Source organism: Balaenoptera physalus, assembly GCF_965194825.1.
Source record: "Balaenoptera physalus genome assembly, chromosome: 15".
NCBI lineage: Eukaryota > Metazoa > Chordata > Mammalia > Artiodactyla > Balaenopteridae > Balaenoptera > Balaenoptera physalus.
In genome coordinates this window covers 4,403,209-4,430,108 of record NC_138894.1, presented here as the reverse complement: position 1 = coordinate 4,430,108, position 26,900 = coordinate 4,403,209, and the positions used below count along the sequence as shown (strand labels likewise).

Here is a 26,900-nt window from a genome sequence, read left to right as displayed (position 1 = left end):
GACCCCCAGAAGCCGCCGCCTATTCGGGAGAAGCCGCTTCGGAGGGCCGCAAACCACAGCAGGGGCCAGGCAGGGGGACCCTGCGGCTGCGGAAGAGAGAGCCTCCCCCCAAAGCAAACCTTTCTAGGGAACGTCCCAATGTGACTTCCTAACCCTGGATAGGAATCGCTTGCTGGACCCTAGCACTGACATCCCAGTGTTTTCGAATTTTGGAGACTTGAATAGTCAATGTTTTTCCAAGTGAAGTTTTACTTGTTTCTGCGATGTGAATTTCAAATAAAGGGAACAGAGCCTAAGCCATTTGGACAACAGACGCCTTGACTTCTGGAGTTTTTTTTGCACCCTGATATAATACTAAATTACGAGCTGAGGGCTGTCCAACACCACTGTAAGCTTGGGATCCTCCCCTTGGGCTTTGTTGAGAAACCAGACTCCCTACCTGAAATCTGGGGGGAGGAGGTGGGCCTTCAAAGCTATAATCAGACACAGAACTTTTAACTGGGGACTAACGAGCCCCAGTTGCATGAAGCTACGATGAACAAGGTCATTTAGTTCTACCGCCAAAAGTCTCTTTGCCAGATATTTTAGTGCTGGAATTTTATTGCTGCAAACCACAGAGTATCCGAAGTATCAGTTATCTGTGAATATTGGTACTGGATTTTAAAAGTGAGCAGAATAGCCACCCTTGAAGACCCCCTAAGGCTGACAGTCCAGGGCGAGCCTAGGGAGGGGGCAGGGCAGTGAAGTGGGAGCTTCAGCATCAACAGGAGAAAAGACACCGCAGAAGCATCACTGGGGGGAAATGCCCAAAAGAGCAGCCTTCAGCCTGATGAGCTGCAATCTGCACCCAGCTCCTCAGACAATAGCTAAATTCAAGTGTTAAAAAAAAATGTAAAAAAACAAAAACAAAAAAAAACAAAAACCAGAGGCACTAAAGTACAAGAATTGCTTTCTGGTGTGCTACAAAGACATCCATCAGGAGGCTACCTGGTTCCAACCCAGAAAGGAGAAACTATACAGGGAATCTGGGGGGTTCTGGGCAGGGCGTGTCCTCAAGGAAGAGAGGAGAGTTCATTCTGTTAGGGCCACAGGCTCAAAAATATCCAACCACCCCTCTGGCAAAGCTGAGTTAATATTTTGTTTTTAAAAACACAGACACAAAAACACCAAGTTGACCTTGGAATATTTTTCTAGCTAGACATACCCACATGTTTTTGTTAATAAATCATCATCATCACTCTGGTCAATCAGCTGGGTTCTCTGTTACCTAGCCTTGTGAATTTAAATTCCAAGAAGACCACTGTTGGTGGGGGGAGGTGAAGGGGGACAGGCAAGAATAGTCCATCACATTGTGTCAGCCACGGCTTCCCTAGCGATTGGTAGCTTTCATTACCAGACTGGTCAGGTGCACGAATGCAGCTACAGTGAGCAAACCGTTGGAAATGGGTTGTTTTTAAAGCATACACTTGATTACCAACTTATCATGCCTTCTTAATTTAGATTCCACAATCTGAGATGGTCTGTAGTTTAAAGCTGTCCTATAAGCATCAGAAGTAAAGCTTCTTACTTGAGGGTGAGAAATCACAAGTGTCTGAATTTATCATTGCTCCTTGCAGCCCATCTAAGAGAACTAACTGCTTGCTCCTTTCCTGCAGATCAGATAAATCAGTTATCAAAGTGATACAAAGAACTAGGAGGAACCACCGGGACACTTCCAAAAACTTAGCAAGACCAAGAAACAACCCACCCACCGCCAAGCCAGATGACAAATACTCATTTCCACCCAAAAGCCACCACTGAAGAGCCCTTTCTTTGGATCTAGCACACAGTGTGGACTGTGAGTATGCAACACATTTTAATTTGTAAATGCTAACGGCAAATGTGCTTCTGCACTGCCACGATACCGGACGGAGCACCTTATCATTCTCAAATGGAAGCAAATGAGTAAATACCCAGTTTGTATTTTGTGCATCTGACCCAGGTAATGTTCTTCATTCTCTCTTTTGGCAAAAGCAATTTCACCATCCCCAACAATTTAAAGTCTGTAGCTTTGCCCAGCTCTTTGGATCTTAATTCATACCCAGTTTGATTGTTTCCACCTCCAAATCATTACAGAATGCTAACGCGGTCTCTATAATATGCCAGTTCTCAAATTAACTTGTTGCTTTACCCAGAATTATTATTTTCTATTTCCTTTACTCGAGGTAACCTAAGATTGTAGATATCATGAGTAGCAAGCTTTTTTTTTCTTCCAGGTTTTTTTTTTTAAGTAACTTTATAGAAAAGGAACATACGAAGCAGCCAAGGTAGTAACCATCCCAGATCTCATGAAAAGTGATACCAAAAAGTACGCTCCCAATATGTACAATTATTGCTTAACTATTATTTTACAAAATGCCTGGCTGAACAGAAAAGTGCCCTTTCTCCTGAATAATTTTAAAATGCATTTAGCAGCCCAGGGCCTGCCAAGTAACCTAGAGCTTTGAGGCATTGGTCTAGTGCGTGTGGATCTCCCCCAGAAGTCTTTTGTCTGAAATGTCCGGAGAGCTGAAGAAAAAGCCATGTTTGGGTTCAAATTACACGGTTTCTTGCATTTCCCACTTTGTGTTATTCGCACAGACCTGACAGTACATTTCCTGACTCTAAATGTGAGAGCTCCTGGATAAAAATCATGGAATTAATATGTTTTTTAAAGTGTCTCCTTTGCATACGTTATTCCCATAATCTTTCAGCCCTCCTAGATGAAATACCACTTAAATCCAAACCTTGACTTTTTCAAGTTAGTTTCAAAGCAAAACTTCTGGCTGGAACCTGGCTGGCTTGGAGTAGAGTTCGAAAGGATAAGATGTCTTTCCCGCTCCTCCAGAGGGACGGTAGAGCCTCCAGCCCGGGGCCCTTCCTGCAGGCTCGGTGGCAATACTCACAGGTGTGGGGAGCCGCTGAACAACGGAAGCCAGCTCCCCACTTCCAGCCACTCATGGCCTCCCTTCCTTAGGCTCTCCAAATCTCCTTGGGAAAACTGTTAGTGACAAACTGACTAATTCCTCAGAACCGGGCAGGATTTGCCCTTCACTATTTTAGGAAATTTTCCACGTATCTTTTCATCCTTCCCCACAATAAAGTTCAGTCTTCCTTGGCTGTATCTAAAAATCTCTGAGGCGGAAAGCCTGTGCTCTCTTGAAACTTTTCTGCAACTGTGTTAGGTCATACTGTGCCAAAAAGTTTCAAGCCCACAGTGACCTCTCGGGGATGGCTATTTTGTATTTTCCCTTTTCCCTAACAAGCCTTTCAAGGATAAATCCAAAATCTTTCTACAGCCAGAGGAGGTATGAAGAATTAAAGGAGCCATTAAATATCAAATGGAGTAAAAGAGATCCAGGATGCCTTGACTGAGTCTCCAGGAGCTGGATTTTTATTTAGAAGTCAAAGCCTGCATCAAGTTGAAGAATGTTCACTATTTAGTAGATAATATCTTTAGAATGTATTTTTCTCTTCTTGACTGTTTCCCAACCCGAAAGCCAGCTTCTGAGGTAGCTTACTACATACCCCTAATAATTTTGTAAAGTGTTTTTGCTTTCACAGCCCAACTCTGTTTTCCAGACTTACATCCACTCTGCGGAAAGAAATGGAGGAATACTTTTCTGAACTGTTTTTCTTTCGGGGCCATTTCACAGAAGGGGTTGGGTGGGAGATGGGGGGGACTCACTGCCCTATTTTAAGGCGCAGTGCTCTGCAATGAATTCACTCCTCGTTGTGAATATGCATAGAAAGGTAGGGGCATTTGTTCCTTTGGCAAGTTTGGAAGAGCAGATTTGCTTTTGAAACAGCTGCATTTTACACGGTACCTGCTAAGGCGAGTCAGTGCGCCCCCTGCTGACAAGCCAAGAGTGCGACTCCCGAGCACTTGCAAAGTTTATTTTGTTCAGTAAACCGTGTCATATAAAATTAACAACAACCAATAAAATTAGCTTATATGTTTCAACTGTAAAAGTCCAAAACAAAATAAAGCTAGTTTTGGTGGCGCTAGAAATCTCTATCTCGGCTTCTTCTCTTTGGCTGAGCCAAGGTCCTTTTATCTAAAGCCCAGTGCACAAACATATAGCTTAATGTGACCAGTGTTCTTCCTTTTCTTTTTCTCTCTATGGCAACCAATATGCTCTGCTCAGAAATGTTCCCCATCAAGGAAACAAATGATCTTCAGGGAGCAGCTCTATATGGCATCTGGTCCAATGGAGCACAGAGAGTTAACCTCAGTCAAAAGCGACGCTGCCAGGCACGCAAAACAAGGAGCGGAAAACTGGCGATTCTTACCCCCTCCCCAAGTGAAACCTCTTCCTCCTTCCTGACAAACCATTTCATTGATTTGGCATCAAACTGTTTCCAAAGAAATTACAAATTTCAAATTGCAAGGTGTTCCGGAGACAAAAGTGCGATAATATTCCAGCTATTTGATTCTCACCCCCTCACCACCCCAGACGTGACTTCCTCTAAAAAGAACAAAACCAAGAACCTTTTAGAATCCTCTCCAGCCCATTTCACTACAGTAAGTAAGGTTCTCACATGGGCTTGGACTTGGCCTAGCTATTTCCTCCAGCCGTATTTCTCAAATTAACTGCACCTAGCAAGCAAGGCACCCTTAATTTTTACAAAACCCAGGGACAGTGGCGAGAGTCGGGGGGGTGAGGGGTCAAGGCCGGCCGTCAAAAATAGAAAACAAAGTAAAACACTATGCCGAGCTAAAGCTCCAGCATCCTTTGGGAATAAAGTGTAAGGTGTCCTGGTTAGTTTTGATTGATCACCCTCTTTCTGATGGCCTTTCACTACCGAGCTGGGAGACTGCAGCTTGCGGCCAGCTCCCCAGACGCGGCCTTAACCAGGGGGGCACCGACTTCCTGCCCCTTCTTCCTCCCCTGCCTCCTTCTTCTGCAGCTCTCTGCCCTCCCTTTGCCAAGCCCCCCTCCCTCACTCCATCCCCCTGCTCCCAGCAGGAATCCCTCACCCCAATCCCAGGCAGGCACACGTAGTTCAACACATCAGCATTGGCTACAGAAAGGGGGTTTCTTTCCCTCTAGTCCTGATTCTCTAGAAAAAAGAAACCCCAAAGCAAGAAATATTTATAATACTGCGTGCTTCGTCATCACTTCTTTTTCTAGGGCCTTTATATTTCCCTGACAATCAACAATTAAAATTAATATCACTCTCCTCCTCCTCCTCCCCCCCCCCCCAAAAAATAAGTAAAGTGCCTTGCCGTGGGGAGCTTTGGAATGAGGCCATCGTTTTATGTAATATTTTAGCAGGGTTGGGATTTTTAAACTCTCCCCCCAACACTCTTTCCCTTCCTTCCTTCGAAACAGTTGCCCTCTCTTGTCCCAAGCGCTGGAAACAAGCTCCCAAACCTACAAAAGCATAAATAAACCGGAAAGGAGGGGCAGAAAAGAGAAAGCAGGGAAAGAAAATGAAAAACACTTACCGAGCAAACTTCCAAGGTTAGATTTTAAAATAAATGAAGATGTTTCATTTAAAAAAAAATAAATAAGGTGACTGGGGTGGGGGGAGGCATATTCTCAACTCCCCAGAAGCGGTGCTTCCTTAGTCTTGCCTTTCCAGCGACTCCTCTAAGCCCAGCTCTCCACTAGTCTATTATTTTCACCAAAATATATGAAAATGTATGCAAATGAAAATCAGCACTAACTGTTCTCCCCTTGTTATATACTTTGGATTTTTTTTTTTTTTCCAGACAAAACAATCACACTCGGCAAAGGGAGGGGACGGATGGGTGGGGCTGGGGAGCGACTGGAGAACTAAGTACGCGAAGGGGGAGGACGAAGGGGACAGAGCTCGGAACAGAAGTGTATTTCTGATTTCGAGGAGCACGGCGTTTTGGGGGGCTTCCCGTACGCGCACACACACCCTCCTTGAAAAGAAAGTGGATGTGTGTAAAGTGGATAGCAGAAGCGCTATCACGTTTCATCAGGCCACCTGAGACTGCTTTTGAAAGCGTGTACTGTGAAATTCATAGCAGTAATTTAGACAAAATCCTCACTGTATATTAATGAAAGGGGCCCCATGGCTCTGTTCCTATCCTCCCCATTCAGTGTAAACAAAACCACGAGACTCTCTCGGTTTTTGAGCCGGATCCAAGCAAAATCGGCAGGAAAGGAAAACATGGGGTGCTGGCACCGACTATTCAAACGTCTGCACCTGGAGATCTCAGATTTATTCAATGAAATCTGTGTTCCATCTTTCATATATACATATACGCATACATAAATATAAAAAGGATCCTTAGGGGGACGCACAGGGAAAAATCCGTTCTGTCTGGGGTTTGGTTACCGCCGCCGTTCAGGTCTATACCTTCGCAATAATGGAATCACTAAAACCTACCTACGAGGGCATCTCTCCCCCCCGGCACGCAGGAGCTGGACCAGATCCTACACAAATGCTACGCGCCCACTGTTCATCTCGAGATCTCGCAAGGGCTGCGTGTCTGCGACTGGGCTGGAGAGCTCCGGCTCTGAGTACCCCTAACTGCGCTCAGCAGAGGAATTATTCGCGGGAGAAGGGCAGCCCCAAGCACCCCGGCGGCTCCGCGTCTGCGTCCGGGGCGGCGGGCAGGGCCGGCGCAGCGCGGCCGGGTGCGGGGTGCAAGCACACGCACACTCATTAGGGACTATGTATTTACTGAATGTCCTAGTCGGGTTAGTTCATTGGAAATCCCCGAGGAGGGTTCAATTTGCCCTTGTTTTCGTGGCCACTTTCTCTTTTTTCTTGGTTCGCTGAGGCTCCTCTGTGCAGCGTTTCCGCTCGGCCGCTTCCCCCACCCCCTCTTCTCCCGCCCACCCCGCGCGCTCCCCCTCCCGGCCCCCTTAACTCTTTCCGCCGGGCTGGGCTGAGAACGCGCTCAGCGCCGCCCGCCGCAGACCCTCCGAGGCCAGAGAGAAAGAGAAAGCCCCAGCGTGCCCAGGAATAGCGAGCAGGCGAAACACCACTAATAACGACCGCACCGAAATAAAGAAATACACACACGCACCCGCACACAGTGTGAGCGGTGGAGGGCGCGGCGGGCGGATCCGCTTCCTTAGGCCGCTCCCGCTGCCGCAGGCTCCCCGACGCCTTTGGAGGGCGGGGGGAGACACACTGACGGTGTGTCTAGGGGGGAAGGTCGGCCGAGCGCTCCGCCGCCCGGCACCCCGGGACTCGCAAGGGCAAGCGCGCTCCTCGCCGGAATCCCGGCGGAGGGGGCGGGGGAAGGGAGAGGCGCGGGTGGGGAGCGCGCTGCAGCCTGCGGTCCTTCTCGCACGCGCGGGCCCCGCGCTGGTCCCGGGCTGCAGGTTTCCCAGACTATGGCATCCGAGAACTTAAACAAAGGGGGCCGCCGCCGGCGCGAAGCAGCTGCGGAAAGTTGCGGTGGCGGATTTCCAAGGAGCGCGGCCGCTACCCAGGCTCTCGTCGCCGCCAGCTCCCCCTTCCCACCCCCGCCGAGGCGGGGACGGGGGCCGGCTGGTGGAGGAGCAAGGAAACTTTGAAACCACTGGGGACACATCTGCCTATAGGTATTGGCGTGAATGGCGCATCCGTGCCGGGCGCGTTACCGATCTCTGGGATGGGGTGGGGGGCGGGGAGGACGGCAGCACAACGCGGTACCAGGTGGAGTGGGTAGGTTGCTGTTTTTCATGATTTTCCCCTCTACGTTCTCCTTCGGATCCCCGCCCGCCCGCACGCCCCCCCCCCCTCCTTTCCCTTTCTTCCCGCCCCCTCCCCCTCCCAGACCTATTGAGATGCCCAGAGCCACGGAGGGAAAGCCTACGTCTCGGCCGGACACTAAGAGTTAAGATGTGGCGGAGGGGGTGGCGGAGGAGGGGCGGGGAGGAGAAAGTGGCGAACCGGAGGGAGGCGGCGGGGGGAGGGGGGGACGACAGATTTCCAGCTTCTACGACGCTCTGCCTAAATTAAAAAGCAACCAATCGGAACGGCCGGAAGGGGGGCCGCGCGTCCTGAGCCAGTCATTCCGGACCTGCCAATCACCCAGCGGGTAGCCAATCAGCGGGGGCCCTGGTGCTCGACTTCCTTGTATTTGGGAAAGTGCAGTGGTGGGTGCGCGCTCGCGGCGGAGGGTAAACATTCGACAGTCCCCGCTCGGAGAGGGAGGGACAGAGAGCGAACTGTCAGATCCGAGCGGGCGGGCGAGAGGGCGAGAGAGCGACAGCGAGAGAGAGAGCGAGAGAGGGAGGGAGGGAGAGGGGAAGAGAGAGGGAGAGCGCGCGAACCAGGGCGCAGAGCGAGCTCCCGCGGCAACTCCGCTCCGGCACGGCCAGCGCCAGCGCCGTCGGGGCAGCCTCCGAGCCGTGCGTCGTGCCACTGGAGTTGGTTGTGTATCAAGGATCCCCTATATGCACACACACACCTCCACCTCCACCAGTGCACTCTTCTTCCTCCTCCTGCAGACCTCTGCTGGGAAAAAAATAAAACACCAACCCCAACCGTCAGCAGCAAGGTAACCGAGAAACTCGACCTCGTTTTTCTCCTGTTCAATTTTTTTCCTTGTTATATTTGTCTCCTAATTTCTACCCAAAAGGAAAGATGTCGCATCAGACTGTGACTGTTGCGAGGAGAATGAAAAAGGACTGTTGTTTCAGAGGCAACCACGAGATCCGGCAATAGCAACTTCAGAGAAATGCACCAGCGCCAGAAGTTTTCCTAGGACAGAACAAAACTTGAAACGAGAGGACCGGAGGGGGAGAGCAGGAGCGAGCCTCTCCTCTCCGCACGCGAGCAGCCAGCATCACCACGCCTTCAAGGACAAAAAAAAGTTTTACTACTCCAAGGGGAGACGAGTGAGCTGCGTTCCTGAGGAGGCGGCGAGGAGCGGCCGGTCGCCGGTCGTCCACGGTTTGGTCCAGAAGAAAGGAGTGGCTGCTTTCTTTGTTGCCTCTAGCGAAACCTCCACTTAGCAGGTGGACCGAGCCCCGCGCCCCGGCAGAGTCCGCGCTCGCCCGAGGACAGGAGGAGGAGCGCGAGCCGGCGCGCCCGGCCCGGAGCCCCGGCGCAGGCCCGCGCCCCGCCCGGCGAGCCCCGCTGGAGCGAGCCGATCGCGCCGGGGCTGGGGGGCGGCCACGACCCCCCCTGAGGGGGGCGGCCACGGAGCGCGCCCCGCCGAGAAGCGAGCCCCCCTCCCCGGAGCGCGGCTCCTGCGGCGGCTGCGGCGGCGGCTGCTGCTGCTGACCAAGGCCGGCCGGCGACCCCCGCGCCCTGCCCAGCGGCCTTGCAGCTGCAGCCGGCGGCCGCGGCTGCGGCGGCGGGGGCGGAGGCGGCGGCGGCGGCGGCGGCGGGGCCGGCGGGGGCCCGGGGCGGGGGCGGAGCGGGGGGAGGCGGGGGGGCGCAGCGGCGGCGGCGGCGGCGGCCGCGGCTGCTGCTGCGGCGGCGGCGGCGGTGGTGGCGGCGGTAGGGTGGCGGGAGCGGAGCGGGATGGCCACGGCGGCCTCTAACCCCTACCTGCCGGGGAACAGCCTGCTAGCGGCCGGCTCCATCGTCCACTCGGACGCGGCGGGGGCTGGCGGCGGCGGGGGCGGCGGCGGCGGCGGCGGCGGGGCGGGAGGCGGCGGCGGCGGCATGCCGCCCGGCAGCGCCGCCGTGACCTCGGGTGCCTACCGGGGGGACCCGGCCTCCGTCAAGATGGTGCAGAGCGACTTCATGCAGGGGGCCATGGCCGCCAGCAACGGCGGCCATATGCTGAGCCACGCGCACCAGTGGGTGACGGCCCTGCCCCACGCCGCCGCCGCCGCCGCGGCCGCCGCCGCCGCCGCCGTGGAGGCGAGCTCGCCGTGGTCCGGCAGCGCCGTGGGAATGGCCGGCAGCCCCCAGCAGCCACCGCCGCCGCCGCCGCCGCCGCCGCCCCAGGGCCCCGACGTGAAGGGCGGCGCGGGGCGCGACGACCTGCACGCGGGCACCGCTCTGCACCACCGCGGGCCGCCGCACCTCGGGCCGCCGCCGCCCCCGCCGCCGCACCAGGGCCACCCCGGGGGCTGGGGGGCCGCCGCCGCCGCCGCCGCCGCTGCCGCCGCCGCCGCCGCCGCCGCGCACCTCCCGTCCATGGCTGGGGGCCAGCAGCCGCCGCCGCAGAGCCTGCTCTACTCGCAGCCCGGGGGCTTCACGGTGAACGGCATGCTGAGCGCGCCCCCGGGGCCGGGCGGCGGCGGTGGCGGCGGCGCGGGCGGCGGCGCCCAGAGCCTGGTGCACCCGGGGCTGGTGCGCGGAGACACCCCCGACCTGGCCGAGCACCACCATCACCACCACCACCACGCGCACGCGCACCCGCCGCACCCGCACCACGCGCAGGGACCCCCGCACCACGGCGGCGGCGGCGGCGGCGCGGGGCCCGGACTCAACAGCCACGACCCGCACTCGGACGAGGACACGCCGACGTCCGACGACCTGGAACAGTTCGCCAAGCAGTTCAAGCAGCGGCGCATCAAGCTGGGCTTCACGCAGGCCGACGTGGGGCTGGCGCTGGGCACCCTGTACGGCAACGTGTTCTCGCAGACCACCATCTGCCGCTTCGAGGCCCTGCAGCTGAGCTTCAAGAACATGTGTAAGCTCAAGCCGCTGCTGAACAAGTGGCTGGAGGAGGCGGACTCGAGCACCGGCAGCCCCACGAGCATCGACAAGATCGCGGCGCAGGGCCGCAAGCGCAAGAAGCGGACCTCCATCGAGGTGAGCGTCAAGGGCGCGCTCGAGAGCCACTTTCTCAAGTGCCCCAAGCCCTCCGCGCAGGAGATCACCAACCTGGCCGACAGCCTGCAGCTCGAGAAGGAGGTGGTGCGGGTCTGGTTCTGCAACCGGCGCCAGAAGGAGAAGCGCATGACGCCGCCCGGGATCCAGCAGCAGACGCCTGACGACGTCTACTCGCAGGTGGGCACCGTGAGCGCCGACACGCCGCCGCCGCACCACGGGCTGCAGACAAGCGTGCAGTGAAGGCCCGGGCGCAGCGCGGAGCGGGCCGCCGCCGCCGTCGCCGCCGCTGTCACGCCGCCGCCGCCGCCGCCGCCGCCGCCGCGGCCGGGCGGGCCGGGCCGCCCTCCCCTCCTCCCAAAGACAGGCCTGCCCGCCCTCGGGGGGAAAGGAGAGGGACGCACCGAGGAGACGTTGTTTGAAGTCCAAGGAAGGAGGGGGCGAAACAAACAAACAAACAAAGCCTAGAAATGCCCAGACTGTTTTATATGCACGACCGTGGCAAAACCGGAAGAGAAAAGGGGGCGATCGTGAGATCTCGTTTCTACTCTGGTGGGGGCTCGTTTTGGGGGTTTCTTTTTAAAGAAGGGTGAAGATGCCTAGCGCCCCAAAACTGCGCTCGCGAGGCTTTTCCCACCCTGAGAAGTCCTACGGGGCGACGGTGGAGAGCACTTAGCACCTGCCTCGTCCTATCCTCTTAAAAAAACAAACAAACAAACATTTGTTTAAAAAAAAAAATCCGCCTCCCTCCCACCTCTTCCCTCCAAAGGGCCGCCCCCCGCCCCTCGCCTCGAGAGATCCACCGAAACTTCGTTTCCTGGGAGCGACCAGAAAGCAGGCAGAGGCACCGGGTTTAATCAGGGGTGACTCTGTGCTCCCGGACCCTGTTGTTCTTGTCCATATCAAAGTCATTTGGGGACAAACAAATTGACTATGAAACGGGAAGGAGAAAAAAAAAGAACAATCTCTGGAAAACAAGAAATATATATATATACATATATGTATTCACAGCTTCTGAAATTAACAGACTGATAGCAAAGCCAAAAGAAAAAGAATACGTATCCTCAAAGTAACCTTGGAAATAAAAGCATCTCGAAAGAGCAGAGGAATGGGCGAGGGAGCAGGGGATGTCCAGCGGCCAGTGGGAGAGGCCCCAGCGAATCCGGGCGCGGGCGGGCGGACAGGGCGCGGAGCGAGGCCCGGCATCCAACCCCGGCTTATCGGCTGCCGCTCCGATGGGTGGACGACGCCTAAAGATGCCACCGCTAATATTTTTTTTATTAATATTTTTTATTTTTTATTTCTGGACTGACTCAGATCAAGGGATTTAGAAAGACAGCACTTCTCCGGACTCTTCTCCTCAATCCGTTGCCAACTTTGATTGAATGGGTGCTGTGGATGTGATTATATAATACTGCCCTTTCCAAGCAGTGTTTTTGGTAGGTTTTAATAAACAGACTTTTCAAAAGACGGCAATATAGAATTGTTAGATCCGTTGTTGATCTAAAAATATTTGCTTTATATTTTCATTAAATGACTTCTTTTAATATTTTATTCAGAATACTTATGAACTGCTGCAAAACGGTAATTTATTTTTCCCCAGATCTTGTATTACGTGTTTTTTTCAGACGAGCACAAATCAAAATGAAATGAAAATATGGACAGTTGCTAGGTAATAAGGGTATCTTTTGATGTGATCATTTGATTGTAATTTAATTTGAGTAGTGATTCCATAAGAGCTGATCGAGAAAATAAATTTGTTAGAATGAAATAGTCTGTGTCTGATGCATAAACACTGTGTGGGAAGAAGAGAGTCCTTTAGAAAATATTTTTTTACAATGCAAATCCTTAAGGGATAGAGCTGAGGAAGCCGTCAGCTCCACCTAAGGTACATTTGCAAATCTAGAATAAAAGGCAATGACAGAAACCGCTGGTAATTGACAAAGTAGTCACTCCTTGTTAGTCTGTTAATTTCACAAAATTTGTCCCTCCCTTAATTTTAGTGGGTGTTTTTAGTGTTTTTCGGTGAGATTGTCTAAATGCTAGTCCTTTTCTCAGAGATACCTGTGTCCTTTATCATCTTTATCAGAATCTTGGACTACATCCCCAGTAAAAATGTGCCAACTGGTTACTAATGGTGAACACAGAGTCCCTCACCACCACCACCAAAGTTTAGCCTCTCTTTTCCCTCTCATCTCCCCTCCCCCACCATATTGCTACATCTCTTTCCTCTTTTTTCTGAAGACTAATAGTGGTAAAGAATAGCTTACAAGTCGATGAAATCTTTTTATATCGATTACGTCCCATTAATAACTATATGTAATTAAGTTTAAATTATTAAGCCGTTTTGGGGGGTGGGTTGTTTGGTTTGTTTTCTCTATAATGGAAGAATGTAGTTCTAAACTCCTGATTGTGGTCCACACTGCATTACCCTCAGTGTGATCACCAGCTCAGACTGAAGATTCTACATTTCTGTGTTTCCGTCTTTCCCCAGTATGATTCTATATTTTCTTTACCGGTGCTGGGGGTTTTCACTTTTTGATCACTCTTTAGATACACCCTGCAGAGCGGTCACATTTATCAAGTTAATGTATCAATATTTACAATGTGGGAAAATGAAAGTGTAATGCCTCAGGTTGTAAGTAACAAGACGCAAAAGGCTCTGCTTCCTTGAGTCCCTTCGTATTGTACTTTAAAAAAAAAAAAAAAGTATTTGGGGGTGATAAAGCAATGATTTTGTAGATTAGTTTCCCCCTAATCTCATTGAGCTGTCACTCACTTTTTGCATCTTCTCTCATCTTTACTCCCTCTCCCTGTGATATCAATGCAGGGGTTAAAAAACCCGGAAAACTGTGAGAGCAACAAGGAACAGTTATTTCTTCCAGACAGACCCTGTGTCACTTTCATAAATCAAGCCCAGCCAGATGGCCGTGTATTGGGTTGCATTATTTTAAACACCAAATCGTACTAAAAATCACAATCATTTTGATTTGTGAAATCTGAAAAAGGCCATATTTATTAAACAGAGAGCAGGGAAAAAATGAAAACAAGAAACCACAATTTACTTTTCTTTGCCTTCTCGTTTCCTATTTGTCTTGCTATTGTAATCTCTTTGCCCAGCATATTTACAACCTGGAGTGGGGGGGTGGTGACAAACTTTATCATTTTTTGAGGGTCTACAGGGGCAAGCACGGAAGGCCTTATTGGAAAGCTGAGGACCGGGTGTGGTTGTTTTTATAGGGTGGGTGCTATTGGCGCGTGAGATGAAAACCTATGTTCCCTACAGGACTCGTAGTGGTTGATGAGACAGAGAATGGGTCAATTTCAAATGTTAGGAGGCATTTGCTTACTTGATTTGGCTGACAACAAAAGAACTAACATTGGATTTCACCCTGTTTTCTATTAAAAAGTAACCTTTGCTGTTTACTTTGGAAGAAGCTCTGATTTAGAGGTAGCAGAGTAACTTAGAGCAGCTGGGAAAGCTGGCCCATTTTATTCCATTATTTTGTAGTTTTTTAAAGTGAGCTCATGCTTGCACTCCATATTTTTTTTAAAAAATCAACCCTTTGAATGTATTTACAAAATGAAATTCATGGTTGGAAAACAAGTGAGGGCAGATACAACTGAGAGGTTTTGTGCTAAGGCTTATATTGTTACACATGTAAATAATGAAAATATTGTTATATATCACCAGATCTTTTTAATGAATTTGGTCATTGTGTTCCTTTGTAGCGCAAGTGTCTTGTGCTTCGTCAAGTGTTCGTTTGTTTCCTCCATTTCAGCCCACCCCCTCCTCCCCTTCCAACTCAGAGGAAAGTGACAAAGTTCTGTTCCATCAATCTGGCTAATCCCAAGCTAGGCCCATTTATAGTTTGCAGTCTCCCGTGGCTTCTGATCAGTTGTCCAAGCTACAGCCATCTCATTCACCCAACCATCTTCCCCTGCAAGTCTGGGCGATAAATCATTCAAGGTGTATTTAAAATAGTCACTTTGCTGTAGTTGCTCTGCCTTTTTTTTTTTTTTCTTTTTTTTTTTTTCTTTAAGTACTTAGCCAAGGACTACTTCTTTGTTCCAAAACCGAACTATTCATTATTGATCTTAAAGATTCCCTTTGCTTCCCTGTAGCCCCCGGTGTACGCTCGTTACCATGCTCATAATCTGTTTTGTATGGTTTTCAACATCCAGAGAATAATCGGTTCTAATATTAAATGCAGTCTATGCTATTGATAGTTTTATCGATAAGTGTAATATTTTAAATAATTTTAACAATTAAATTTGTTTTTTAAATTATATATTTGTAAAGTATTTATCCTGTTGGAAGCAACAATATATTGTTGTATTTATTCGTTTATTTTTGTAATAAATGATCAACCTCTTCAAGCTAAATCAAAAATGACACTTTTATATATTTATACAAAATGCATTTTAAGAGATGGCCATATTTGCACCAATTTGTATGTAAATAGAGTAAAGATCCATCAATAACTTGTAGCTTTCAGAACTAAATTGAAGGAAGAAACATTCTCTCCACACTGTGTTTAGTTTGCCCAAGTTCCAGGGTAATTAATCAAACTCTAAAATGGATGCAACAAGTATTGGCACTGGATGCAGACTTGAAATTAATTATTTAGGAGGTGGACCTGGTTTTTTTCAAGGCAGAAGGATAGAAATGAGAGAATTCACTTCTTTCATGGATTGCACATAGCTGACTGGACCTATTAGAACAGATGCTATGTGGCAGTGATAAAACCTAGTACCTGGCTGTGCTCAGATGTCTGTGGTGGGGAAGGGTGTGGAAGGAGAGTTAAAACTTTGAAGTTATCGGTGACCCAGAAGCAAGGTGATGTAGAAAAAAGAGTTGTGCTCTGGTTTTTTGAAAAAGTAGATCCTCTTAAAATGGCTCTGAGTGAAGAACGGCTCTCTCCTGGTCCTGTTACTAACAGCAGAAGCAATCAGTGCAGGTGTAGTGATGGTGGTCGTGGTCGTGGTCGTGGTCGTTGCTGTGGTTGAGAGTGATACTTGTAGGAAGTGTAGGGGTCACCTCTCCAGCTTTCCAAATTCTGTAGGTCACTTGGTCATCTCAGTTCCTCAGAGCGGCTGTTCGAGGGCCCGAAGGTCACCCACGTGACCTCCCGGCTGCTGGAGCCCCACCGTGGGCTTGATCTTGATTTCAGTGAGGAACTCGGAGGGCTCTGGGTTTGCCTCCTGGACTTTCCAACCTAGGAAAGGAAGCGGCGGGGAGGCTGGAGGAGACGGGTGTGGGCGGGGCGGCGGAGATAGCAAGAGGGGTACTTGTGTAATCAGATTCTTTGATTCTGTTAGCCTGGCTCATGGCCTATTAATTAGATTACTGTCTCTTTCATTCTTGATTTCACATCCGTGTTTGTTCCTGTCTCCTAAAATGCGGGCGCGAGCGTGGCGAGCAGGAGCCTATGATGTCACTGCCGGCCTGCGGCGGCCGCCTGGCCTTCTGGAGGGCTGTGGGCTGCGTTCTGTATGAGTCGGATCTTCCTCGAGGAAGAGTCCTCCTGGAAGTGACCTCAGAGGGGTCTGGGAAGAGGGCAACCGGCGTGCTCGCGGCGGCCGGGTGTGCGCGCGCCGCGGGCCTGGGGGCGCGGGCGCTGGGAGGGGGGCGGCGCGGGGTCGCGGCCTGGCCCCTGCACCCTGGGGTGCAGACGGCTGGCTCAGGTGCAAGGTCTGCCGCAGGTGGAAGTGGGAGATCGGAGGAGCGGGGGAGGGTGGTGCCGGCCCCAGGCCGCGGGCTTCAGACGCCCGCCTCCCTCGGGGACGCAGAGCGGGGCCCGGCGCCCAGGTGGGGCGGTGGCGCTCGCGGGGCGGGGGGAGGGTGGCCCGACCCTGCCCGGCCCGGCTCTGCCCGGCGGCCCGGCCGTAACAGCTGCGGACAGTCCCACAAGCTGTTTTCCTCGTGGCGACCATTCAGCAAAACGCACGATCCTTTCTCAAAGATTTAAATTTCGCGGATGAATTACCATACACCGGTTGCTTAGCAACTAAATTCAAGCAGGGCTAAGAATATGCAAGCTTTTTGTATTCTCATTAATAAAAATGCCACTCTGACACAGCAACCCGACTTTGGATCACTGCAACTTCTGTAAAAGCCGTAGGAGAATACAAACCGATCCTGCCATTTAATTACAGATCAAAACGGCTTGAAACGCGATGTTTTGTTCATCTATCTTCCTAAAAGCGATGTAAAAAATAACGGCTTTTCAAGAGCAGTAGTAAATTCTTTTTTTTTTTTTTTAATGGAGTTGTCTATCGGGGTTACTGATAATGGTCAACTGAAACTTTTTGAAACAGGTTGAAATATCCCCCTTCATCAGCATTTCTTCTCTGTCCCTCAGCCCCCATCCTCTGCTTCTGCGCTCCGTCCCCAGCCTGATAATAACAATGATTATCATAATTCTGGACCGACTCAGGCCTCGGGAGCCCTAGAGACTAAAGGACAGTTGGCAGAGCAATCGACAAGGCCGGTAGCTGGAGAAAAGCTAAGAACTTGAGGAGCGGGATGCGAACTTGTGGAAGTTTCCCGGGTGGGCTGGGGGGCGGCTGAGCCCAGCGCGGCTCAGGCTCCCGGCGTCTGGAGACAACTTCTGGGAACACCAGGGTAGAAAGGTCTGTTGCGCTCTGCTCCACGTTTGCGGATTTTCCGTCCTGGGGCCCGGCCTGCTCTGCCGGGAATTCGATGACCGTGGAGCCGAGAAAGCTGAGCTCAGGGCCTGCAGACCGATCCTCTCTGGGGCCCACGCCCGAGGGCCCTGGAGGAAAAGTAAAGACGGAGCTGGAGCCTCGGGTCTCCAAGGACCTGGGTCGGGGCCAGAGACCCGGGCCTGGGGCCTCCATCGGGGGCACTGCGTGTCCCTTCCCGAAGGGTGCCGCGCAGGGAGGGGACGCACCGGCTCGGAACAGGCTCCAGCCCTGGGCTGCAGTCCGAAGGGGGGGGCGGGGAGCAGGGGTCAGCGGGGCCGGCCTGGGGCACGGGGCGCTGCTTTGTTCGGGATGCGAGCGGAGGCGGGACGGCGGGAGGCCGGCGCTTGGTGGACTTCGGGGCTCCAGGCCCAACCGTCGCCCCCCGGGGGGGGGGGAACTCGGGCGCCCCACGAACGCTGGGGTCGGCCGCGTGCGCCCGGCCGCATCGCGATCCCCGCCCGGGGGCTGCGGGCCGCTGGCCTGCGCGGCGACCCTGAGCGGGCGGTGGGCGAACGCGGCCGCAGGGGAGGCGGGTTTGCCAGGCGGCGGGTCGGTGCCCAAGCCGCCCGCCAGCAGGATCGCGCCGGCTTCGCCTCTCAAGCTGCCACAGGAGGCCGTGGTCAGCTTTAGAGAGATCCGGGGGCAAAAGTGAAACTCCCCAGATTGATTACAGCAGCATTTCCAGGGAGCCAGCCCCCTTCGCTGGCACTTTGGCAAACGTGAGAACTTAAGAGGTTACTTCTCCCCTGGTCAGCCTGGACGCTTCAGGATCATGAACACCGCCCCCCAACTCACTCAGTTTAACCTGATTTCTTTGTAGTGAATACAAAAAAACAAAAGGAAAGAAAAAGAAAGAAAGAAAGAAACCCAGTGGAAATTAAACCAGAAGTTGCATATTTGCTATATTAAGCGTTCAGAGGCATCAGAGTTCTCAGGAAAACGTACATAATAAACAGGAAGCCATTTATTTACAAATACAATTGCCCTAGACAAGCCACATTCCATGTACGTAATTCATTAATGGAATTTGTTCCTTCTCCTCCCTTTGGAAAGAGAAATTTTAGCTTTTAAAAATAGCTGTGTCTTGGGGGAGGGGAAGAAGAATGGTTAGTTTACCTGTTCCTAGAAAAAGAAGCAGTGGTGTCCCGGCCAATTCCTGTCTGTGGGGATGTTAAATAGTATAAAATAACCGTTTAAAGGACATGGAGAGGTTTTGTGTTTTTTTTTTTTTTTCTTTTTTACTCTTCAGAAAATAAGTTTGTTGGCAGTGGTTCCTGTCACCAGAGTTGCCCAGGGAAATTGCACTGGTAACTTAACCCTAGTTGGGGTGTGTGTGCACGTGTGTGAACAAAAGTGAAATTTAAAGAACTTGAGCTGGCTGGGAATATAGCAAAATTTAACCGTAAACCTCACTTAGTTGCCATAGTTTTAGAAATTTCTGTGGCAATGTGCCTGCTGCCCTCACTCCTTCCTGACAGGAGTTGCACCTGGGGTGATGCTGGTTCTTGCCTTCCTTGTCCCAGTGTAAACATCACTTACCTGGAGAACTTGAGTCTGGTCTTTCTTAATTTGGGATGCTTTCTCTAAGTAAGTCCCTTTCCCCTGCGAGTTTCGAGTTGCGAGAGGGGCATTGTTTGGGAGAGAAAGGATGCCCAGGGGAAGGGGGAACCTAGTGTGAGTCTCTAGGTGCCCCAGTGAGTGGTGAGTAAACATCAAAAGCACAGGACACACCTGAGGTAGGTTTGGAGCTTGCCGAGGTCCCCAAATGAGACGTTTACAGAGGACAAAAAAGAATAACTGTTTTCCACATTTCATTGTTGTAGCTACAAAATAACAGGATGAACACTGAGAGGAAAGCAAACACATCTTCTAATTCAAAAACAAAAACAAAAGGGCAAGGGATGTTTTGACGAAGAGCTTCCTGGGAGATCCAACATTCGTTCTGTCCTGCAGGACTGTGTCCCTCCTGGCAGAAGACAAGCCCATTTAGCCGACTGGGACACTGCAGTCTGAAATAGAATAGATACTCATTTCAAAGAGCTCGCCTTGCGCCAGCACTGAAATAAAAGGTGCCCAAATCTGTCACCCTCAGTCCACCTAGGTTCAGGCAGGGCAACTTCCAGGTGTGAAGGGGAGCCAGGCAGGGTCCTTCCATTCTGCCCATGTAAGAATCTCGGAGGGAGAATCTATTCCTCATTCACATTTCCAAGGTTGAAAACTCTCCAGCAGAGTTTTAAAAAAATAAATAAATTAGGTCTAATCGGAAAGTATAGTATCACCCAGAAACTAACAAAATGAAAATAAATGTCTTACTAGCTTGGTCTTGAGAATCTGTAGGTTACAACAGGGAAACACCCATCAGTGAAGAAAACAACACCTACAAACTCTTTTTAGTTAACGTTTTGGGGGAGAAATCTTTCAAACTTGCTCGGGCCATCCTACTGATTATGCTTTAGTACTCCTCCAAGATTTCTTCCAAACAGGGCTTTAAAAAAATGTTTCAAACCTGAGAGATGTCTTTAACTCTTCCAGGCACTATTTAATAGTTGTCCTGGATGTTTTTAACAAGAGAGGGAAGCTAAGCAAATAGCCTTGGGTCCAGTGACATCTGGGGGAGAGGAGGTGGTGGGGACTCGAGGCACACCTAAAATGGGGTTTTTTATTTTCAGTGGGGGGGCCTCGCAGCTTAGCACTACTTACTTGTGTACCTGAACTCACAGGCTTTCCTCTATTTGTCAAGGAGGAGGGCCTGCAGGTCTGCAGGTGAGAGGGGTGGAAGTGAAGGGAAAGAGACCAAAGGACAGATCAGTTACCTCTCCCTTTGTTCCTGGGCCTTGAACTGGGGCTTCAAGAAGGGGGAAGAAAAGCGCCTCCCCCCCCCAGTGAAGCCGCCACGTCCATTTGCATCACCCTGACACCCCTACCCCAGCCAGAAAGCCAAGTGCTGGCTGATTGGGAGCAAATTGGTAACCCGAGGAATCCCTGTGTGAGTGTGTTAACATAACATACAGAACTTTCTGCGGGGCGAGGTGCTCACACTTGATTTTTCTCCAAATGGCTATGTGCAGGCATAAAGGCCTAGAAAGAAGGAATGAAGACAAATTAAATAGAAAGACTAGGGAGAAATGGGAAATGTGTGCCCATATACGACGATGCATGCAAGCCTATGTGTATGGAAACAGTCATTATCTGCACCTCCTGTTTGCCAGAGTATCCGTGAAACACCCTGCATCTAGCTGTACTTTGGCTAAAAGGGGAGTTGTACCTAATGTGGGGGCTGGGAGAGGGCCACCCTAGCCAGGAATACCGGGCCCTGGCGGCCCTGCTGCCAGTAGGAGTCAAGTTAGTTCACGGCCCTGTTGTCCTTAACCTGCTCTTTCCGTCTGAATCCTCAAATCCTTACCGCGGGAGGGCAGGTTACCCCCACCCATGGTCCTGCTGTGCGCACCCCGGTCGCCCCGGCCTGTGGCTGGAGAGCTGCTCTTTCACCAGCAGCAGGAGGCTGCCGCCGCCGCCGCCGCAGCCCGAGGTCACATTCAGAAAGCCTGTTCTTCTGGGAGAACCTCGCCCCAAAGGCGAAGGCGGTGCAAACCGTGTTCATTTGCCCCAAGCGCGAAGGAGAGATGTAACCGAGGGACAAGCATTTTGCAGGAGGGGATATGGAGCGGGGCAGTTGATCCGGGCGGGTTCCCTGCGCCAGGCCCTCTCTGCAGGGGTTGGGGGGGGGGGCCGGGGGCGGTGATGGGGGTGGAAGGGCCCGGGAGGGGGAGCTGCTGAAGGCCCGCAAGCTGACAAAGCTGGAACAAAGGCTTCGCGCAAAAGTAGTACCAAGGATCTTTAAAGCATCACACACCTTACAGGCGTGTCCCCAGCTCCCGGGACGGAGAGTCCGTTGATCGTCCCCCCGGACTCCGCGGACGTGCCCGGGCTGTCAATGGTGCGGGGCTGGCTGCCCGGCGTCGCAGCCTCGGCCCCGCGCTCCGCCGCGAGCGAGGGCGCGTGGCTGGTCCCCCGGCGGCCCGGTGAGGCGCTGGTCCCGTTGGGCAACACGCGTCGCCCCCGCTTGGCCCCGGGAAGGTGGTGGGCTGCAGTCCGGCCCGGCGGTGCCTGGGGGCCCGGCGGTGCCTGGATGCGCGGCGGTGCCTGGGTGCCCGGCTGTGAGGCCTGGAGCACTGCGCACGCCTCCCTGTCTCCCCGCCCGGCCAGAGCCGAGCGCTGGAGAAGGGAGCTCGTGGGGTTGGCGGCGTCTGAGTCACCAGGGCCTTGGCAAGGAAAGCAAGCGAGACGCGGTGGAGAGGACGCCCCGAGGGCGCGCTGCTGGGGCGCTCACGGAGGCAGGTGGGCCCTTCCCAAGGCCTAGGCCTGGGCCCTGCGCCCAGTTCCTCGGCCTCTGCACCCCGAGCCCCGCACGCCGCCGCCACCGAGCCCTAGCGGTGACCCTGCGCCCCAGCGCAGTCCGGGCCGCCAGCTGCCGGGTGGGAATACGGGGGTAGGAGTTGCGCCCTAGCCCCGGGGTCGGGCAAAGTTGCGACCAGCGCAGGGGAGTGGGTGGCTGGAGAGCGGGAACACCTCAAAGACCCGTGCCTCCCCCCTAACTGCCCCCGCTGGGTTCCAAGGCTCCCAGGGCACTACCCACGTTTCCCTGGGAACTCCGGGGCCCAGGAGTGGGGTTCAGTGAGACAGGCGGGAAGCGAGAAGCTCAGGGTCCGAGTTCAGGACCCGAAGTAGGTGGAGGAACGCATCAGGCAGAGGTGTCCCTCCACCCGTGGGTGGATGGGGACAAAGTGGGTGACGGGGACACAACCTTGGGAGAGAGGTAGGAGCGGGTATAATATGCGGTCAGTGACTCTCCTCGGATGTGTTTCCTTTCTTTAATTCAACCCAGGGGGAGGCCCTGGGAATGGCTGACGACCTGGGCATCCAGCTGCCAGCACCCACCCCTCCAGGCCTCCCAGCCCCCGAGCTGCCCAGAGCAGGAGGTCTGCCGAAGGTGGCTCCAGCCCTCGGGCCAGGCCTCGGGACGCCTCCCACTCCCCCCTCCTCCTGCTGGCCTGGGCTTGGCCGGGGCTTCGACCCCACAAATGGCCCCTGCAGAGGGGCCTGCTCGGAAATTCCAGCCAGTCAGCCCAGCCTGAGTGACACTAGCTCCTACCCCCGGCTACATACAAGTGCAAATGAGTTGCATTTTGGCTGATCAGTCCACTGTATTTTCTGCAACTTAACGTGTCTGCGTCTTGTCAACTCCTCTAGTTGGGAAGAATAGCAGAAAATTTTAAAGAGAATTTCTTGTGTGTGTGTGGTTTCCAGCTACAATTCCATCCAGGGAGATGGGTGGGAGTGGAGACAAGGAGGCTTGCTGACATGAACAACATGATATAAACCCTCCTGAAGTGCAACTTCAAGCCACAAAGAAAGGAAAAAGAGGTGGGGGTGTGTTGCGCTTGCTAACTAGAGACCTGGGTGAAACTCAGGTGGATCTGGCTGGGGAAAGTGTCAAGCTCTAAGTTTTCTTTTTGAGAACAAAATTCATTTGTACTTACTTGGGTGGAGGGGACGGATCAAACTCCTTCCACCAGCTAACCTGACATCTTGAACAGTGCGTTTGGGCTACTTAATGGGGGTGAGCGGGGTCCACAGGGGAGGTGGGGAGAAGTTTTCTGACACCACAGAGGTCCTATCTGGGTAAAGTGTTTGCTGTCCTCTGTATGTCAATTTCCAAACCAGCTGTAAGTAAATTGAGGAAACGCCTCCAATTCTCACCAGATCTGCCCCACCCCGCGTTTCCTGGGAAAGCAAGTCCTCTCAGACCTTGATGATGTGGGCCTTCTGTAAGGTAAGGGGACGGACCAAATGGCCTCTGGTATTCTGCCCCCAGCCACCTCGGAGGGTTCCCAGGGCCCTAGAACCCTGGTAAGGACACAGGGCCAGCTCCAGCCTCCACGCCTTCCCCTCTTCACAGGTATTTGCAGTCTCAGGCTTGTCTGCAGCTGACCCAAGGAAGCGGAACAGCAGATTTTCGGAGCCCTGTTCCCAAGCCCTGGCCCTCTCCCTGCCACCAGACTCAGTGGTAGGCAGGGCCCAGGCTGCCCCGAGTTAATGGGAGCTTCGTGCCGGCCTCTAGCCCCCTCTTCCCTGGGATTCTCAGGGTCAGCAGGGAATTTGTTGTTGAGTATGGAGCTGTCGTGTTAAGCCTCTGGGGTCCGCTGCCCTCTCCAAGGAGCTGTAGCAGGCCTCTCAGGACTACAGGGTCCTATGTGGGCTGCTGACAGCCAGAGCCAGGCAAAAGGGGCCACAGGCAGGAGCGTACTTCAGGCCCATTTCATTCAGGTGAGGTTTGGGGACTTGTCAGGTGTCCAAGATGACCCCGCACCATCCAGTTACCTGTGGAGGATCCCTTCTCTGCTGTACTCCTTGGCGGAGGTGTGAGGTACCCTCACTGCAGGGCAATTAACTCTAACAAAACAGCATGGGGTAGGGTCAAGTGCTTCACCTGGAGAGCGGGGGCCACCCAGCACTCTGCAACCATCCAACCATTCACGCTGCTTAGCAGAGGACTTTACTGGTCGCAAGCAGCTCAGGTTTCTGCCGTGCAGCCTGGGCATTTCCATACCAGCCTGGTAAATACATCAGAACCAGATGTGCGCTGCTGCTCTGGCTTCCACCAGGAGCCAGCGAGGTGCTGGGGAGATGTCCTGAACACGTTCACTTCCCCAACTCACCCAGTGTCCTGACAGGCTGGCAGGAAGGGCTGAACGCTGGGGAATGAGCAGAGGTGACCCAACACCTCCAACTGCCCCATGGCTGAGCCTGCCTGCGTCATGGTGGCCGGCCAGGGCCCCTGCAAGCTGCCCTCCCTTCTCACTGTGGACTCCCAGTGGCGATGTATTCCCTCCCTCCCTCCCTGCCACCTCCTCCCATCCCAGAACTGAGCCTGGATTTCCGTTTGGGGTGAGAAGTGGTGTCAGTAAAGAGGCAAGGGGGGCTGGTGAACCATCTTCAGCCTCAGTAGCCTTTACACCAACAGATGAGTCTCACTAACCTTTTCTTTTGAACAGTCACTCAGCTTGTGACAGGCTAAAAACCATGTGAACCCATGAGCAAAAAGAAAATCTTTTTTCAGACCAAGTTCCTTGTTTCTCCTTTGCTCCCTGAGTTCACCAGCCCTCACTTCCTCAGCTCCCAGCCATCCCGATATCCATGAGCCCAGCTGAAGATTTAAAACACTTGTTTCTTAAAATCTTCCAGGGCTCTCAGTATTACCAGAGTAACTGGAGAGAGAACGCACCCTCCCTTCCAATCCCCCCACGACCAAATTCTGCATCCAAACCAAATAACCACCACCATCAATTACACTTCGCATAACTTGACACGGCCAGAAGTGAAGACTCCGTTATTTACCAGAAGTAGAAATCAACTTTACTGAAAGAAATAAATTCAACTTTGACCATGGGATACCTACTGGAGAATTCTTTGAGAACTTCTTCTGTCTTCTTACCTCCTTTACTGGGGTGGAATGCTATAAAAATCTGGGGTAGCAGAATTTTGAAACAGCTTGATGACCTTGAGCAGGCTTGGAGTCCTCAACTCCAATCATTAGTAATACAGTCATTAATAGTCATTATTGGCACTTAATTGCTTGGTCTGATGGGGGCTTTAGTTATGACCCGATTTAGTTTCCCGGAGAAGTAGAGGTGGTCCAGGATCAGTGAAGGGAAGCCATTTGCAGGCAACTTTTTCCAGCAGAAGGGAAAGTACTTTTGATATACTTGCAGACATGTGTCTCACACATTTTTTTCCCTGCCTTTTGTAAACTAAGAATAAACATTACAGATCTGGGTTTTAATTTATCCAGATGGGATCAAAAGTACCTAGGAGATTTCATAGATATGTGTATATATATATATATATATATATATACACACACACACACTATAGAATATATATACACACACTATTTCATATATATTTCATATATATACAAACACGATAGAATATATATACACACTATAGAATATATGTATACATACACGCACACCTTAGAACTGAGGACACAAAGGCTGTTCACACTGAAAGGTGGAAAGAAACTCAATACCAAAGCAGAAAGAACTGAACCGCCAGCGGAATCGAGTATCTGAGCAAGTTCACTTTATTCCTTCGCAGGAAGAGGGTCAGCGGCGGCGAGGGAAAGTTGCCCCGGGTCTTTGCAGAGGGACACGGCTGCGAGGCGCGCCAGACCTTCCCACCAGCGGCCGCCTGGGCGCCAGGCTTCGCGACCCCTCGTCCCTCATCACCGCCCCCCCCCCCCCCCACACACACACACACACACACGCTCCTCTGTGCCGGGGTCTCCGTTTCCACCTGGCTCCCCAGTTCAGAACCCAGCCAGCCGGAGACCTGCCTCTGCCGGGCGGCCCTCTCCCTCCGCCGCCGGGCCGGCTGCCCGCTCCCCGCGCTCTGGACTCACCCGGCGCGGTCCTTCCATCCACTGCGCACACAGACAGGAAACCGGCCTCAGTCGGGGCAACATTTGAAACCGCACTTGGTCGATACCATCAAAGACAAGAGCGCACACTTGGGGCTCAGAGCTCCTGAGCCCGCTTCAAGCAGAAAACCGGGTACGGGGAGGCGGGGGAAGGCGGCAGGGGCCCAAATCGTCCCTCCGACCGCGCCGCCCGCTTTCTTATGGAAATGGACGCGACAGGCCGCGCGCCCCAGCCCGGCTTGCGCCCCCGGCCACCCGGTCCCCGGTCCCCGTCGCGGCTGCGGGGACCCGGGCGCGGGACTCCCTTCCGCCCCGCCGGCCCGCGCCCGGCATTAAATATTCATAGAGATCGCTACTTTCTTAAAGGAGAACCCACCGCGCGGGAAAGTTCACAGCCAAGTGTAGGCACAAAGGAAGGTCTCGCTGCTGCGTGTTCCGGGACTGGGAGACGCACCCCTTTCCGCGGCGGGGCCCGCGCAGGCGACATAAGGAGGAGCCTCAGGGACGGGAGAGCGTGATCAAGTCACTTTTCTTGGAGGGGGTGGAAGGGGAGCCGAACTTGGTGGCGGAAGGAAAGCTCGCTCTCTGATCCCCGAACAGTTACTTAGAAATTAGCCATCGCATTTTACGCCCCAGAGTCCCAGGAGCTTTTTTTTTTTTTTTTTTTTTTTTTAAAGGAGGCTGCTTGAGCTTCACCCGGGCTCCACCCGCATCGGGGACAGCAAGAAAGTTTGCCCCGTGTTGTTGGAAACGCGAGCGCCCACGAAGTTTATTAAACCTCGTACCGAACCACAATTTCAGCGGAACGGTTCAGACACACAACCGACCCCGCACCTGCCCGCTTCCCCGCAAAGCAGAGGCCGGGCTCGCGGAGAGCGGGGCGGCCAGTCGGGGAGCAGCGGGCGGGCGCGGTCTGGAGGCTCGTGTCTGCGCCCCGGTTCCCACCTGGCGCGTCCCCGGCCCCCGGGCCCCCGCGGCC

At 53.0% G+C, this 26,900-nt stretch overlaps 2 protein-coding genes across 46 annotated transcripts in view; one reads left to right on the top strand and one right to left on the bottom strand.

Moving 5' to 3' along the window:
- The window catches only part of LOC309643590 (uncharacterized protein), a 105,826-nt gene extending 79,535 nt beyond the window's left edge, over nucleotides 1-26,291 (bottom strand). For 20 of the 45 annotated variants that reach the window (XR_014253859.1, XR_014253860.1, XR_014253861.1 and 17 more), the window contains exon 1: nucleotides 5,471-6,803. The gene's annotated coding sequence lies outside the window, so the exon portion shown is untranslated. The other 25 variants (XR_014253844.1, XR_014253845.1, XR_014253846.1 and 22 more) reach the window with 7 other exon arrangements.
- On the top strand, nucleotides 9,404-11,025 carry POU3F3 (POU class 3 homeobox 3). Its single transcript, XM_082428085.1, has one exon. The coding sequence runs from the start codon at nucleotides 9,466-9,468 to the stop codon at nucleotides 10,969-10,971; it is 1,506 nt and encodes a 501-aa protein (XP_082284211.1). The 5' UTR covers nucleotides 9,404-9,465; the 3' UTR covers nucleotides 10,972-11,025.
- Nucleotides 26,292-26,900: the final 609 nt, after the last annotated feature.